At 40.9% G+C, this 18,519-nt stretch overlaps 1 protein-coding gene across 1 annotated transcript; it reads left to right on the plus strand.

Moving 5' to 3' along the window:
* Positions 1–1,719: 1,719 nt before the first annotated feature.
* Positions 1,720–16,172, plus strand: map7d2a (MAP7 domain containing 2a). Its single transcript, XM_073479630.1, is given in 18 exon segments — positions 1,720–1,756; positions 4,432–4,524; positions 4,935–5,007; positions 5,009–5,118; positions 5,228–5,305; positions 5,765–5,928; positions 6,122–6,218; positions 7,219–7,308; positions 10,549–10,649; positions 10,740–10,855; positions 10,963–11,357; positions 11,437–11,584; positions 11,691–11,874; positions 11,996–12,100; positions 12,558–12,608; positions 12,843–12,882; positions 15,089–15,803; positions 15,914–16,172. Coding segments are annotated over 18 exon segments (2,856 nt in total).
* The last annotated feature ends 2,347 nt before the right edge of the window (positions 16,173–18,519 follow it).

The following is an 18,519-nucleotide window of genomic DNA, read 5'->3' on the forward strand; positions in this document are numbered from 1 at the left end:
GAGTACAAGTAGGTCTTTGGGACTGCAGGCAGAATAAAGCTGCTGCAGTCTGCAGTATGCACTTTGCTAGATGTGCACTTGGAGACGATGTTAGATTCACTCAGTGCACAGAGTTGGAAGAATGAATATCAGCCCCACAGCTCATTTTTATCTCAGGCCCTAATCCAGCCATTACCACAGCAAAGGCTTTTACCATGACCAGATACAATCCAAAATACTGAAAATATGTGACCCTACAAAAATGTTACAGATAGAGGGTAACAAATACTGATAGCTATTACAACAACACACAAAATGCCAAATAGCAACTGTATTTTTAATGTAATGTTGAGCAAACTGATGAAAGACTAACGATGTTGCCTCTGAAATTGATGTTATCTATGATTGACCTTGTGTATAGAATTGTATTGTATACAGTACATGTTAGGAAACTGTTATTTGTCACATTAAAGGGATAGGTTCACTCTAGAATGAAATTTCAGACATTATCTACTTGTGCTGATGGAAAGTCAGGTGAAGTTTTGTAGTTTGACAAAACATTTCTTGAGCTTCACAGCAAAACAGCGTCGCAGCAATCACAACTGAAGTAAATGGGGACTTGTTTTAAAACATAAAAAAACAACTACAAATATATCATTTATCCTAAAATGGCTCCATACAGCTTGTCCGGCGTAACCCAAGTCTCCAAAAGCACTGAGATCCCAAATTGATTTGAAAAGATGTTATTTACACCCTTGACGCACTGTCGAGCTCATTCACCCGCTGCAGACAAGGTGCGAGCTAAAGCTGTTAGCTCAACAGCTACAGTAAAGGACTTCAGCTTTAAAGGTTTAAAGAGCTTTAAAGAGAAATATCTTCATATGCCTAAACAAACTAAATAAACAAACTGTCTTTACAAACTGAATAGACAAACTGACCTTAAAGGACAACACAATTTCATACTGTTTTACTTTGTTTATATGTGGCGGACCCTGCCACCTTTCTAGCTTTAAACAGTGTTGTGGGGACCTTATTTTCTTATAACAGCTTGTTATAAATAAATATTTCTGAGCTTGTAATATTACCTCATTAATATTGAATTTGAATTTCTTCTACAAAACTACAACTTCAGGGTGTCAGTCTTTTCAAATCAATTGGGATATCGGGGCTTCTGCAGACTTTGATGAAACCAGAGCTGTATGGAGCCATTTTGTGTTCTCCATCTACCTCAGTTGCTGTGAACATTGTGTCCAGCCTATGTTGTCCTCCTGTCATTGTCACTGCATCCAAACCAACATTAAAGTCAGCTAAACGTGGTTTGGACCTGGTCTCGCAGTGTGCGCGGAGCAAATCTCCTCCATCTGCCGGTGATGCGCTCACAGCCTGAGAATCGGGGCGGGCTTTACGCAGCGACGCACGGTGTGGTCGATCGATAGTAGGAACCCGACTGTGTGCGCATCATCATCATCCCAGCTCCAGTCCCAGCATCTCTCTCCTCCATCCACACAACTCTCTCCTGTCCTGCCCATCATCTCCAGCCCTCACAATGACCTTCAGGCTCTCTGGTTGAATGGTGTCCAGTTGTGTTTGTTGTCTGCGTTTCTTCTTCTTCTTCTTCTTCTCCTCCTCGCTGCTGCTGTGGAGGGGAACCTGCGCTGCATCGGCACCACTGCGGACTGTTTGGGGTGACCGCGCGTCCACAGCTGCGTTTGGGTGTTTTTCCACTCTTGAACAGCTGCCATGGCGAAAACGGCCACATCATCGGGTGCGATAACAGGTAAGCTCGGGGCGATTGTTGTGTTTGTCGTCATTTGAGGCAGACTCATGAATGACGCAACTGACATTTGCAGCGCTTTATGTGCAGGCTGCTGCTGCTGTGAGCTCTGATCATCCGGCGTCACTGCTTTGTTTATCCGCCAAGTGCTGCTTGTTCTCACTTGCCGCAGGTCTATCAGGCGCATTGTGAACAGCACAGAGGGATATTTTACTTTGAGTGCCCCTCTGTGTGTTTTTTTGTAATTTTCTCATGAGGGGAAATCAGCATTACAGAAGTGATGGGGGTCAAAATCAGGCTGCGAGAAGCCTTTTCCTTTGGAGATGACGCCACTCAATCGGGTAAAAGGGTTCAAATGGGTGGAGAGAGGGAGGCTGGATCATTTCTATGAGAATCCAATCATTGTGTGATGACTTTGACCTTATTGTAGGGAAGCCTCCCTGCAGATCAATAATCACATTTAATACAGCTGTGAGTCCAGGAAGGAGGAAAGACTTGTCACTGCTCCATAGAGAACGTAGACTACTGGAAATGATGCAAGGTGACTGGAGATATTAGGTAGATTGAAACTTTAAGACCTATTTTTTTCTTTAAAAAAAAAAAAAAAAAAAAAGTGCTGACAAATGTGCTGATTAATCAACTAGTGGAGTGTAAGAGAAATAGTTGCCAACCATTCTGATCATTTGGTTAATTGTTGTCAGGCAAAAAGTCAAACATTTGCTGGATATAAATCCAGGCTCTCCAAACTATCAAAACAAGGAAGAAAATATTAAAGAGCCTTTATTATAGTGGCTAAATTATGAAATCATTAAATTATTGACAACTATTGACAAAGGCTTTTTAGTATCTCCATCATTTTGATATGTTTGATGAGTGCCTGCATTGCCTCTGGTTTTTGAAGTACTCTTTTTCACGTTTCCCAGGTTTCAGCTTCTTAAATCTTAAGATTTGCTGCTTTTCTTTGCCATTTATGATCATAAATGAAGAGTCTCTGGATTTTGGACTGTTGGTTGGACAAAATGATTAACTTGAAGATGTCACTGAGGAAATTAGGATGATCATTTTTCACTTTTGTCACATTTTATAGACCAATTAATTGATTTATCTTGAAAATAATCTGCAGAGTCATCGAAAATGAAAATAATAATTAGTTGCAGCCCGATACTAGACCCAAAAATAAGCCTTAATTTTGCTTTCAGCTATATGGAACAATCTGACACACAAAATGTAGCTTCTTCAGCTTGTATTTTTACAATTACAGGCTTTATGTTCAAGAACATTACCAGCTCTGTAGGATATAGAAATAACACAGAGTATGAGCGTTAGTCTCCTCAGAACCATAAAAGCTATGGAAAATACATCCCAGGTCATACGAGGTGGACTAACCGTCTGACCACTGAAGAAATCAATACAATGTTATGATGCTAAATGATGAATGTGTACAGTGAAATGTTTTGTTAAGTCCGTTGAGAGTAAAAATTCAGGTCAGTGAGCAAGGCTCAGCTCTCCTGTCTGACCACATTTATGATCAGACTCAGTGTTGTCTGCCAGGTTTCAGTGAAACAATAAAAGCCCTGACTGAAAAGAGAGTAATTCACTTGATCAAGTGAAGCGACTGACTGTGTCGGCAGTTCCGCTTACTGTACAGTGCAAGTATTGATTGAATGAATTTGTGGAATTAAACTCTTTTTATAGAGGAACGTTCTAAGATAAACATTCACCCACTGTGTCGAGATTTAGATGTAGTCACTGTTATCATCTCTTCATTATTACAAAGTAGATTTGTCTGATCATTATTTATTTAATTTGTTTATTTCAACTATAATACTGATAAAAGACATTTTCAACTATACCTGCTTCATATTAGTATATAAATTGAAAAATGGTATTTACTCCAATTTAGGTGACGTTTGTTTCTGAGCAGAAGCTACAAGTTTTTTGATAAAGGTCAAATATGTGACAAAGCAGCCTTAATAATAAACTACAAATCTTGTTCTCTATGTGAAAACCTAGGGAACAAGGGTTTGTTTGGTCTAGACATAAAAAAATGTCACATCATTGTGATTTTAATAGTTTTTTTTATTTTCAGTGAAAATGAAAATTGTGATGCAAAAATGATCATCTCCCCTAATTGCGAACCAATAAACAATCATAATCTTGGTCAAAATTAAGGCAATATGATTTTTATCTCTGCCAAGGAGGTTATATTTTCCCCTGTGTCTGTTAGTTAGTTGGTGGGTTGGTTTGTTACCAGGATCAAACAAAAACTACTGAATGGATTTACATGAGGATGGGTCCAGGCCCAGAATAGACCCTGTTAACTTTTGATGCGGTTCAGGATAAAGGGACGAACCCAGGAATTTTTTTACTTTGTAAATCTTTCAGGGAATGATGCATGATCTTGATTTAAAAAAAAATCAGGTCTATTTCGGTGTCTGGTATCTGTGAGTAAGTACAATCTGATACAGATTTAAATGTGTTTTATTCGATATTGGATTAGGCTTGATTGAATTAAAGAGGACTGTCGGGCCTTAGCAGAGGTATGCACTCTACTCAGTGCCATTCGAATTTTTCTATTTACTGAAAAGCAACCCCATTTACTACCATTGTGATTTGTGATGTGGAAATATGAGCTTCCTGTTTAAAGTAATGCTCTGTGTATTGTTTTCTTTGATTAGGTGAAAAGATGGCACCACCATCCATCACTCTACTTCCTGAGAAGAGATCTCCGACAAACGGTCACAGCTCTCCGGCTCGGACTGGAAGAACGAGTGAGTAATCCTCTCCGGCTAATTAACACTTTGCTTCCAAGTGGTTTTGTCTGGATGAAAATGACTAACACAATGATGTGGATTAATGCACAATCACTAGAGAAACATTATAGAACTCATGATATGACTCTGTAGGCCTGTGCATGTCCAGAAATGTGTTTGAGGGCTGCTCTGTCATCAGGAGCTGATTACAGCAGCAACACCAGCTCAGCAACAATAACCAAAAGAGGCATTCAGCATGTGTGGAGTGACTATCACATCAAGGACAGTTTCCTCCCCTCTCATGCAGCATATTGCTGCAGTTCGCCCTTGGCATGGGGCTACTTGGTGTTTTGCAACACAATGCATTTAACACAGAGCCGCCCCACACTGAGCAGAAGAAGTGTTTCCCTCTGCTGGTGACAAAGCAGCACTGCAGGTCAGCACTGTGCCGCTGATGTCATTCCTCTTTACACTAAGCTGCGTGTGCTCTCTCTCCTTCTGTCATGATGATCCCAGCTCCATCCAACACAGAGAAGAAGCCACACATTAACGGACACGCTTCCCCGTCGCACTTAGCCGCTCACATCAGTAACAGCCATGCAGGTAAACAAAGTAAGTCCAGATGTTTGCTTCTGTTGAATGGCTTTTTCCTCTCTCTTTTAATTTGGCTGCATTGCCACTGCCCTTGTTTTGTTCTCTGATGACCCCATTCATCTTTCAGTTGTTGAGGGTTATATGAAGACGGACGACAGGATGCGATTAGCCAAAGAGAGGCGTGAGGAGAGGGAGAGAAGCCTAGGTAGGTGATGTTCTGTTATTTTGGCAAATAAAGAGACTGATTTTAGGAACTGACAGGATCTGGAATGACGTTGTCATTTTTCAATACTTCCCCTGCAAAGTTTTTTTGTCCTGGCATTTTCCTCTCCACAGTTTAATTGGTTATGGAAGCGCTTTGCTAGCCGGTGGAAGATTTGTCCTGAGTTCACTGGGTTGTTTGATGTGATGAGCTCAGTCACTTCAGAGAATGTGACAGTAACACAGAATAATCCGCAAAAGTAGGTCTCACAGTTAATCATGCGGCTCTTGCAGTTGCCTCATGATGACAAGGATTTCTATCTTCATGACAATCAAATTCACAGCCAACACAAAGAAGTTAACATTATAATGGCAGATTTCATAAGAGTGTTGTGTTTAATGAAAAACAAACAGATTTTACCCAATCCCAAAGGCAAAAATACATTGATCCTGTCTCCTCCAGCGGCCAGGGAGCAGCTGATCAGGGAGAAGGAGCGCAGAGCTCGGCTGCAGTATGAACGCACAGTGGAGGAGCGCTGGAGGCGGCTGGAGGAGCAGAGGCAGAAAGAGGAGCTCCGCAGAGCCGCGGTGGAGGAGAAGAGGAGGCAGCAGCTCGAGGAGGAGAGGGTCAGCTGAGTTAACAAAACATCACAATCAAGGATGCACTAAACTTCAATTTATGGTTGTGCATTTGCAAGAAACTTAAAAACTCCCACGTGACTTATGGCTGGTAGTGTATAAAAATGACAAAGAAGTAAAAACAATAGAGAGGTGACAGTGATCAAAGAATCAATGATCATCTCTGCTGTGTTGTGTTCAGGAACGTCTGGAGGCCCTGATGAAACGCTCTCTGGAGCGAAGCCTTCAGCTGGAGCAGAGGACCAAACGCTGGAGCAGAGGCTGCCACTCAGGAGCAGGTAAGGACTGAGTGTACAGTCACAAATAGAGTCAATGATATTGATACAGAGGGCATGGATGATCAAATGTGAAGGATCTGATATGGAAGTTTTGTTTTTAGAGGGAATGCATTTTGCTGTATTTCTGTGAGACACCATGACACAGTGTGTGTGTGTGTGAATTAGGGCTGAGCGATATGGGCTTAAAATAATATCGCAATATTTTTAGGCTATATCACAAAACACACTAAATATCTAGTTATTTTCAATTCTCCTCAAAAGCACCACATTAATTGGTTGGACTGGGCGACAAAATCAAATGTCACTTTTAAAGGAGCTCCATGCAACAATTTCTCGCAATTTACATGTATTAATCTCTTTTTATTGTCCATATAGCAACAATAGCTAATGTTAACATAGAGTCCGCTAACATACATAAACGAGGAGACCAGGAAAAGACAATACTTATGTCATATCATGCTATAACAATATCCAAAATCTAAGATGATATAAAGTCTCATATCACGATAACAATATAATTATGATATACAGCCCAGCCCAAGTTTGTATGTATGCTGTAGGTGTGTGCGTGTGTGTGTTAAAGAGAGCCTTCTCTTGGCCCGATCATTGCCGACAGCCTGGCTGCTGAAGTACGCATGAGCGGAAATGTGTTCCTGGTTTCCCACAGAGACAGGATGGAGTTACACATCTGCACTGGTGTCTCTGTAGCTCTAAACAACACCTTTCAAACCTCTGTAGTTGATTGAAATAATGATAATTCGAATATAACACAGATATGATCTGTGTGCATTTCTGTCACCACGGCCCTGAAATCTTCAAAATCTACGCACATAGCTTTGAACCAGGCAAAATACAGGAAAGTTTCACGACATCCCTGCTGGTTTGTTAACTCCCATCCAGGTCTCTACAGGTGGACGAGGAATTGCTCAGATAAACTGTTCATAACGCTCTGACTGCTCACCTCTGCTCTACTCTACTCTGCTCCGCCCGCTGCCTATAGGTGACAGTGAGAATGCCCCACTCCCTTTCTCTGCTGCCTCCGCCTTTTCCCATGGCATTGCCTCCCCCCTTCCTGCTGTCAGCGAATCTGGTAAAGTTAAGCCCCCCCCCCTTGCCCTCCCAAATGTATCTCCCCTCATGTTCATCCACATGTTACCATGCCTGTGTTTGTTTGCCTTTGTGCGGGCTGAAATTTAAATCAAAGGCAAATGTCGTCTTCTTCCTGTGACGCATGCATGTTAAGCTGCTCTGTTGCTGAACTTTGAATGATAAATTGTACTTTTGTTTGTACTTATGTTTGCAGTGTTTGTGCTCTGCTGCAGTGGCTTTATTCTTTGAGTTATCATCGCTAAAGACAACACTGCCGAGGCTCCAGTGATGTGAATTCACAGGCAGATATCATCAGTGCAGGAGCTTATGCTGACATATATCCAAAGATTTATCCAAAAATACTGGTCTTATCATGATCTAACCTAATTTTCAGGCAGAATTAAGCTGAAACGTTTCCATCTTCCTATCGTCCTGGAGGGACTTTAATCTCTTTAATTCTCCACCATGCAGGGAATATAGGACAGGAAGAGTTGCACACTAGCATTGGCTATTTAATAGAATGAATCTTGTGTTTTCTTCCATTAGAGGGTAACGTTCCCAATTTTCCCAATATAGGTCCCATATAGTAGCCTTAAAGGGGGCCTTAAAGAGACAGGAGCGTTCAGACAGAGGGTGAATAGACAAGCTGCAGCAGTGGACAGTATGAAAAAAATAACGTCTTAATTAAACATTTACGCATGTTAAACTACTCTAGCAGACACCTAAAATACAAATATGAACCTGAAAATGGGCATAATATGGGACCTTTAAAGTGTGTTTACAGGTCTTGGGGAGTACAACTGCATATGTGAAAAAAGTAGTATAAAAGCTTTTGTGGCTCCAGAGGAAGCTGTATGTAATATGATAAATCGCATCCAGTGATGTCACTCAGTGGCTATGTTGCATTGTGGGTAATGTAGACGCCAGGTTTTGAAAAGCAGTCTACTTTTCTAGCATTGAACTCAAATGACACCGTCAGACTCATTATGGACAGTTAAAAAGCAAAGAGATAACGGCTTTTATATTTCATGCATCCTTCTTCCTTTTCAAAACCTGGCGCCTACATTACCCACAATGCAACTTAGCCACTGAATGACATAACTGGAGGCAATTTATTAGATTACAAGCCACAAAAGTCTTTGTACTACTTTTTCCACATATGCAGTAGTACTCCTAAAGACCTGTAAACACTCTTTAGTGCATAAAATTGGTGGAGTTATCCTTTAATTCATCACCTTCAGCCCCGTATTACTATGTGGTGTGTGCTTTAGCAAACACATACATACACTCTGATTCAAATTTCCCTCGAAGTCAACCACTGGATTAGTTTCCCAGATTAGTAACCCCTCAGTGATTACAAACAGGCTGAAGGACACTGGATCAGATCGACTTCTCAGTGATCTCAAACACTGGTGGTATTATTATCAGTTTGTCGACGTTTCATTTCAGTTTTGATAACCTGGAACGGGGGTTTCAAAATGAAAGCAGCTAAGTGGTGCTGACTCCCTGGAGCAGACAGTTTCGGAGAGATTAATCGCACATGACCTAGAATAGAAATATGTGCACTAAAATAGACACAGATACAGGCATCCCACTGGGAGGGCTGAACTCTGTAGAGATTACTCTTTAGTGACGGTGACAGACGGACGAGAAGAAGACTGCTTCTAGTGTTCTAATTGTTGATCCATGTTTAGGGTCCTTGCTTTTGTGGTTGTGAGTTTGCTCAAGGTCTGTCTGTGTTTTCATTTGCTGTCATTGTTTTGGGTGTGGCAAGGACACAAACGCTGGGAGCTCGGTTTGAAGATTATTGTTAACAGCCACCACACTGGTATGTGTGTGCTTGCATCACACTGAGTAGTAGCACACAGATTCATTACTAATAATGACTAAGAGTGGCACCAGCACACCCCGTTAAGTCTGAATGTTGGCTGAACCAGTCATGCTGGCAGTTGAAAGACAAAGATGTGTTCAATATCCGTCAGTCAGTCCGGCCTAATCTAATACTGGGAAATCAATGGCCTATTTCTGGCACAAATGTGTCCCTCTGTGTTTGCTTGCCAATTTCAAAAAGTGCAATCGGACAGAAGTGCTGACTGGGAGTTGATCTGGACAAAGTTTATCATGCACTTTAATATTTTGATGCAAAAAGTAAATACAAAAATATCAACAATGAATAATGTGATACTGAGACATATTTTCTAGATTTGAGCTGTTAAAACCAGCCCGGTCGCCAGATAAAATGTTTGCAGTTACAGTTCTGCAAGCCACTGATATGGAAAAGGGGCACTATGTTGTTTTGTAAAAGAAATTCCAACTCTGAAATTAAAACGTATAATATTAATAAGGTGATAATACAATCTCAGATATATTTATTTGATCCCTAACTGAATAAACAAGCTGTTCTCAGAGGAAAATAAGGTCCCCAGAACACTGTTTGAAGCTAGAAAGGTGGCAGGGTCCGCCAAATATAAACAAAGTAAAACAGTATGAAATTGTGTTGTCCTTTAAGGTCAGTTTCTCCATTGATTAAAATTTCTTCCCAAAAAATACATAGTGCACCTTTAAAATTTGTACATGTCATATTACCACACTGACATTTCTACGATGTGTCATATCACAGTCTCAGACCATGTAAATATATAAGCAAACTTTCATGTCATGAGGAGTAGGTTATGGTCTGCGAAGCCAGAGACTCTTGGAAGCCATTGGATATTTTTAACTAGACTTCGGGACATTTTCCAGCCATGCTTCAGGCAACAAAATCAGGTAATTTAAGCCAAAAAAACGATCTTTTCCTAACCCTAACCAAATATTTTTTGTGCCTAAACCTAACCAGATCATAAGCACAGAGTTGCGACAACATAACTTGAAGTTGCAACATGAAGAACATAAAGCTTGAACATCTGTGGTTTGCAGAAATATAAGTTGCCAGCATGTGTTCAGCCACTTAGGTTGTAGATTTCAGGTTTTCTGCCCAACTAAAATCTTCTTACTCAATGAAACATGGATGCCTGAAATTTAAGATTGTGGCTCAAATTGCAACAAATCCTCACATTAAATGTGTTTTGTAGTATCATCCAACTGACTTTGGCTGCAAAAGTGAGTCTGTGAGCTTCAGTTGGGTGCAGCACACACTGTCCAGTCAATCCCCCCCCGCCCCTGGCTACTGTATTAATATCCCTCTGCCACTTGTTGTTTGCCATCATCTGATTTGATAAGCATGTTGTTTGTCATCATGCAGCACCCTGCAGCCCACACAGGTCACCTTTCTGCACATCACTAAACCCTACAGACAGAGCTGGACTTCAGGGAGGCTCGCAGTCCACTCCCAATACCCCCAAGGTCCGACCTCGCAAACACATTACTGTAAGAATCAAACATTAATGGATACAAGCTGCAAGATCTAATATCTTAAATTATTCTGACTGACAGAAAGAGCGTCTGCGCAGAGAAAGAAGAACTGCATCCCCCGGTTGTGGATCCCCTGTGAGAAGATCCGAATCCCCTGCTAGTGTCACCAGGCACTTGGCTTCCCCGACTACCTCCAAGTAAGATTATTTGTTTGGTGTTGAACTGAAGGTCAGAAGAGAACATTACCTGTCCGACAGCACTGCTTTTAAATGTCTTTCCTGTCTGTTCCTGTATCTGTCTGCAGGCTGGCTGGCAGGATGCGCGCCCAGTCTCCGAGCAATACACATCAATACCATTACTCTCCTACAAGACACCGTTCAAACCTGTTAACCGATGATAGGAAAGCAGAAGACAAGAAGGTGGAAAAACACAGCGAACAATCCAAAGAGGAGACCGCAGTGAAGAAGAATACTGACAACAACATCACAAATCTTGCAAATTTGCAAGAGGAGAAGAATGTGGTCAACATTGAAGTCACTAAATCCAGGTCCTCGAAAGTTGAAACTATTAATAAGCATCTCAGAGGTGACTCCTCTGAAAGAAATTTGTCCCCTGACAGGAGGGACAACATGTCTCCCAAAGTGGAGTCCTCAGAGAAGAAGACGCAGAACAATGCTCAGGATGGAGACAAGAAAAAAGGTGAACTTTATACGAACAACCTTACACTAAATGAAGTTTTAGGATGATCTAACACCAGTCTTTCTGTGCGGTTTGACAGAATCAGAACCCTGCACGTCCACAGTGAAGATGGCAGCTGGCACAACGAACGCAGAGGAGGCGACCAGGTTGCTGGCTGAGCGTAGGCGCCAGGCTCGTGCTCAGAAAGAACTGGAAGACAAAAAACGGGAACAAGAAGAAGAAGAAAGGTGAGTTATCTGAATAAATCATGAATTTAAGATAGCGCTGAATGATCTTGGGGAGGGGTTCAAGTCTACAAATGGGGTTTAATAAGTGTATCCGCCTGCCAATCAGAGTAAAGGAAGAGCAGCTGAGGAAGCAACTGGCACAGCAGGAGCAGCGACAGCAAGAGGCAAAGGCTCAACAAGTGAAAGAGAAGGCAAAAACTGAAGAAGATCGTCACAGGCTGAAACAAGAAGAAGACAAACAAAAGAAGGAGGAGCAGGAGAAGGAGCTACAGGCCCAGATGGAAAAAGAGGTAAGAGATACTTTAAAAAAGGTCGTATAAGGCAGTAATTTTTGCTTTTTTGGTGATATCTTAAAAATATGTTTTCTTACCAGTTTTTGGCCACAAATAGATTTCCTCTTGATTTCAACAGAGAGATAAAGCTAAAGTCCAGGCTCAAGAGGACGCAGAGAGACAGCGACAAGACAGAGAACTGCAGGCGCAACAGGAAGAGGAGGAGAGGCAACTGAGAAAAAAGGTTATTGTTAAACACCACTCAGTTTATGATGATTGCATGTTGTGTTAGAAATATCCTAAAGGGGCAGGTCACCCCAAAGATGGAACTAGATGGCACTTTCTATGTACCAATCTACACCTACCAACTGTGCAGAAGGAAACATGTATCAAGTCATGTGCTTAACTTTCACCCAGTTTCTCTTGACTGTCTCTCAATATTACAACATTAGTTGAACATTGCCTCAGACTTCAACAGGCTGAACTACAAAATTAGCAGTAAAACATAAAACATTTCAAAACTTACATCTTCCAAGTTTGAAGTCGGGTCTGAGACAGCAGGTATTGATTGTTGTTTTTTAAACCTCATTGTTGTAAAAATGATTTTAAAAAATGTACCTGGTAGCTTGTACCTTACTGGCTGTAATGTTTGAATTCTGGAAAGTTCACATATTGATTAAATGTTGATGTATTTTCTGCAGAGAATCGAGGAGATCATGAAGAGAACCAGGAAGGGTGAAGCTGACATGAAGGTACTGTAAGAGACGCCCTCTGTTCTCGTACAGTAGTCCTGCTGCCTTTAAGCACCTGCTGATTGTGTGATGGAAACCTTTTTTTTTTTTTTTTTTTACAATTTTAATTTATTGAAAACTCTGATTTTCTGTTCTTATTATTCTTATTAAATTCTATTGTTGGTGATACTTTGGTTCTGAGTCCTGATTGCCCTCAAACGTTGATTTGATCGTCTCTGTTCTGCATTGAACCAGAAGGAGGAGCAGGTGGAGACGAGGGCCGTCTCACCTCCAGGTTAGTGTGTTATTCACGCCCTGCAGATACTTGAGTTTGCTTGCCGTCCCTGCTTACTCCCCTCCTCTCTGTATGCCTTGCAGCTGTAAAAATGCAAACAGGGCATGTGTGGTTTCTGATTCATTTATTAGCTGATTTTGAGCATGCGCCACAACAATTTACTTTTCTATGAGTTTTGGCTTGTGTGACATCTTATTTGGAGACAGACACATCATATTTTTCCAGCGTTTTTGTTATAGTCTTGTTACGTTATGATTCCGATGCTTTGGCTACTCAGAAGAATGAACAGCTACACCAGCTTATGTCAACCAAGCAAAATTGTTCATTGTTATGTTGCTTGAGCTTTGGGCCATACATTGAAAACCATTTGGTGTGGGTTATACAATACTTTCTGGAATATGGAGCAGCAGCCAGAGACCTTCCTCTTGGTGCTGAGGGGGCACCTTTTACTGTAGAGCAGCGCCAAGGGAGCCCACTGTAAAATTAGCTGCTCTTGAAAATGTCCTTGGAAGATGCATTCAGTGAGCGCTCTGCACTGCGTGAGCGAACAGTATTTGGACTGTCCAGTGTTGACTGTTCTCACCGAGTGTTGTTATTTTAAAATGTTTTAAAGCTGCTGTAAGTGATATATTTGTATTAAGTGTTAAAAAACTATATTATAGCTATATATACCATATACTATATTCCAACAGTAATCACCCAAGTCTCTCCTCCTCCTGCTCATGCAGTAAAAGAGAAAATAAATGTTCCCTGCTCACTTTATCCAATCAGGACAGAGAACTCCATAAAGAGGTGGTCCTGTCTGCTTGTGAACATGCAGAGAGCAGGATCCTCCTGTTTGCTGCCATGTCTGGTGATTACCACTGCACGTTCATGTGGTGACATAGAGCGGAGGGAGGGGATCGCTAACTGCAAAACGGACAGGAATTTAGCTAAAATAACGACAACACTTACAGCAGCTTTAACTGCGTATTTTTGTGCATATGGACATCATTGCAAATGAGGGAAACCTTAATGGTTTTTGAGGCTTAGATAAAGGTTTCAGTCAAATTTAACAAAAAATAAAAAACAAAAAAATCCAGTGGTGGAGTGTAACTAAGTAGATTCTCATATACTTCAATTTTGCACAATTTTGAGGTACCTGTAGTTTACTTTAGTATGTTACTTTCTACATTTTGGAGGCCACTGTTGTACTTTTTACTCCACTACATTTGTCTGATAGCTTTAGTTGCAAGTTACTGTGCAGACTTATATTATTAATATAAAGTATAAATCGCCTAATGAATTATACTGAGTGATGAGATGTGATATTTGAATAACTTTGTAGAGGAGCCAAAACAAAACATGACAATGTTTAATACTAAAACTTCATAAACATGTTTATGACAAAAAACATGTTTCTGGCTCCGAACAGTTCAGAGTGTTCAGTGTTAGGTCTCTTGGTTTTTAATAGAGCCTAAAACATTTTGACTGATATTACTGTGTATACACAGAATCTAAACATAAACACACATTTTTTGTAATCTACCCTCAAATGTGGTTATCACACCTGTGTCAAAGATAATGGAAGCAGGATATTTTACAGTTTAAAAATAAACTTTACTATCCAAAATTACATCAGTGCGTTGAATCGATAAACTCCACTGTGAATTTAATAATTATCAATCAACCCTAGCATCTGTTTTATATATTATGTGACTTATTTTTGCCCAAAATGTCACTTAGTCCTCTGGTTCTCACCCCTCAATATATGATTATAGGTTAAGCTACCCAGCAGATATAACGTAACTGAAATTAGCTCTTCATGCAACACTAATTATAATACAGTAGTATCATGAATATGATTTGTAAGTGGACCTTTCTGCATAATGAGTACCTTTAGTTTAGTATAGTATAGTATAGTATATTTCGATTCTAATACTCTTATATACTATACTTTTACTAAAGTAAGATTTTGAATGCAGGACTTTTAGTTGTAAAAGATCATTTTTAAGAAAAGGGCCTAAATACTTCTTCCACCACTGGTTTATTCAACTAATTTGGGTTTTAAAACTGAGCAAATGTCAATAATTAGAAACGTATGTGACATCCACTTTTACTGTTAGCAGAAACACACTGAAGTCAAGTTAAATGACATTCAGTTGACATTAACTGGACTGTCCAAATAAAGTGAAGCCCACTGTGGTGTTTTTATAATCCTCCACAGGTGAAGAAAAGACTGTTCAAACTAATGCTGAGGTGAACGAGCAAGTGATCAAAAAGGTTGAGTTTCAACTTAAAGAGCAGGTCACAGTCCAGGTCAACACGAAGGAATGTGCCCTAGTGAAGAAAGAAGCAGCAGCAGCAGCAGCAGCAGCAGCACAGATGGACAATCAGAAGAGTTTACCAGTAAAAAACACTCAACAAGTGACGCCAAGTCACAGTGTTCCTGACAAGAGACCTGAAACCAAACAGAGCAGTGATGAGCACTGCAGCCAACCTAAAAGAGAGAGCAAAGATGGTGTCGTCAAACAACAGGGAAGAGAGGTAGATAAGAACGTAAACCATCAGCAAGGGGCAAACGTTAAAGCCGCTGACCAAATAAATAAAGAGCCAACAAGGACGGCAACAGATGCCAAAGTCAACCAAAGTAAGGGAGGTGGTGGTGGTGGAGGTGGAGGTGGTGGTATGATGAATGGAGGAGTGAAGGGTGAAGGAAGTGCCTTGGTGAGCAGCCATCTAACTGCTGAGGTAAGCAAACAACAAAGCCAGCGTGTGACAACAGCTGAGGGGAAAGCTAAAGGAGGGTCCCAGGTGGAGGTTATTAGACCCTCTGTGACACCCCTGCCGATGGGACACCTGTCACCGCCAATCATCAAGCTGCAGCCGCTGGATGTGAAGGGTACGGGGTCGTGTGACGAGGTGCAGTCCATGGAGGTTAGGTGAGTCATCAGGTAACACCTACTCCCACCTTACACCCTTGATCTTCGAGGACCACTGATTTTCGACACAAATACTAAAAATAATTGCTTTTTTAAAAATTATATTCCAGCCCGGCTTCCAAAGAGGAACTGATTTCGATCCCGGAGTTCTCACCGGTCAACGAAATCCAGAACAGCAGTATGAGTAACACCCGAGCTCTCGAAGATCTGATGGACCTGACAGGCAGCGCCACCTTCCCCAAACTGTCCTCTGAAGGCACCATTGGGGACTGCAACAAGAACCTCATCGAGGGTGTTGTTAGTCCCATGTCGGACTCAAAGCTCATCGGGGTGTCGCCTCCGTCCTCGAATAAACTCAGCATTAAGTAGTCCATTAATCTAGCTCGTCTTCTACCTTGCCTTCTCTCTCTTCCCTCTGTCATATTTTGAGTCACTACATTTATGGGAATAGAGCCATAGAGTTTGACTTAAAAATGGAAAAACTGTAAACCATGACTTGCAATATAAACCCAACATTTCCTATATTCTAATCACATATCAACTGACCATTGAAATGATGTATCAAAGATTTTGTTCCATCTACCTGTTGTGAGATAAGTATGAGTGAGAGAGCACATGTGAAAGAGTTTCAGGGAGAGAAGGTGTATCTGGATATGTGAGGTAATGACAAAAGACAAATATCAGGGTTTTGAATATTATAGAAACATAGAAACACAGTATTGCTAACGTACGCTAAGAATCTCTCATCTTCTCTGCACAGATTCCTCACTGGGTCCCAGTTCAGCCCCAGTACTGGAGTAACAAGCCTGCTCAGAGCGTTGATGACTGTACCTCTGCCTTTCCACGTGCCCTCTTAAGCCTTTAAATCTAATTCAGTGTGACGCTGGGAAAGGCATGATTTATGTTTTCACTGAAGCCTAATTTGTAATACTTGTCCTTTCTAGGTGATGTTATTCCTGCATGTAGTGATAAGTGATTCGGCTGGAATTTAAAGGAGACATATTATGCTCATTTTCAGGTTCATAATTTTACTTTGGGTTACTACTAGAATAGGTTTACAGGCTTTAATGTTAAAAAAAATCTGCTTTCTCATACTGTCTGAAATGCTCTGTTTTAGCTCCTGACTCTTTAAGCCCCCCGAATACCCAATCTCTTCTGATTGGTCAGCTCACACACACCTGAGCCCAGCTCTGCTCACCGTGTCTCCGGTCAGTTCTGTCCTGTTTTCAGCTTCCAGTTAGCTTGACACCTACTGTGAATATAAGCATAAATTATGCAAATGTGTGACATGGTGACATACTGCGATGTCAAGAAGTCACACAATTAAAGGCGGGGCTACTGACAAGGCATTCAGACACTTCAGGAGCAGTGTCTTCAGTGGGAAAGGGGAGCTCCCGTTGGCCCTGACGTTGGGCTTTCTAACTTTCAAGATCTTTTACATGCACAAGAACATATATAAGACACTGAAGGGAAAGAAAAAAGCAAAAAAGATAATATGTCTCCTTTAAGAGGTTTATCTGGCAAACTAAAATCCAGCAGGACTCTCAGGTCCTTCACCCTTCCTAACCCAGCAAGCTCCGATCACAGGATTGTTCACTTTGAGATGATTCCCTTTATTCTTTTTTTAAAAATCTCTAACTGGGACTTTCTAACTGCACGTGTGTGATGAGGATGAATCCAAAGCTGTCAACTTGAATGTTTAAAAACATCATGGCATCAGCATGAATGATTACTACATGTCTGTTGCAGACTAGAGTGAGTTGCTGACTTGGACTCAATTGCAGATGAACAGTAACTGCATTCATAAAAGCTTATTTCACCAGCAAGGTGCATATTTGAGATAAAAATACTGACAGCTGAGCAACTTCATGTCATTTAAAAGGTTTTCTGTAGGTGTGCCTTGCTATGTAAAGCTATTCCAAGGTACAGCACTAATGGATGCATCAATCTATCAGACATCCAGTAACATATATATATATATTCAAATCAATAGATTTTGGGCTATTGGTTTGTAAGACTGACATGCACTGGGGCAGAGTGTGTGCCTAACAATCAACTTGTAAGTGTGCCCTGTAGCTCTAAAGACACTGTTTGCTGTTTTCATTATGCCGTACTGTGTAGGAATTCTCCAGTAGGCTCCTTCAACTTCAATTGCAATTTTTCACTTCCTGTGTCACGTTGTAATGTAATTTCGGTAGAGATGCCTTATGATGGATGGATCAGTTACTGGATGTTAGTATCAGTCTGTTTCTCCTTCCTGTTCGGCCACTGGGATTGTTGTGTGTGACCTGTAATACTTGAACCTCGGTTTGAAGCCCATCATCTCCTCCATGCTGCAAACAATTATACAAACAGCTTTTACACATTGTTATGTCATTTATAAAGTGACATTTGTGTTCCTCGGACAATAGATAGCCTGACAGAGGCTGGTAAATTATCTTAAATGAAGTAGCCATATATGTTATAGTATTCAAAGAGGATTTGCTGTATATTTTGCAATGCTGCTTCATGTAGACTAAAATGCTATTTTGCAAAGGGGACGGATTTAAAGAAAAGTAGATAAGTATAAAGAAACGACATATAAAACCACTTTGAAAGGTATTTAAGTCTGCTCATCTCCAAACTCCAAACCAGTCACAGTCAGCTTAACTCTTTAAGTTATGTAATTGCTGTAGACATTGTGCACGGTTAGCATGGTCATAACAATGTTACCTGA

The sequence above is a fragment of the Pagrus major genome, chromosome 13 (genome assembly GCF_040436345.1).
Source record: "Pagrus major chromosome 13, Pma_NU_1.0".
Classification (NCBI taxonomy): domain Eukaryota; kingdom Metazoa; phylum Chordata; class Actinopteri; order Spariformes; family Sparidae; genus Pagrus; species Pagrus major.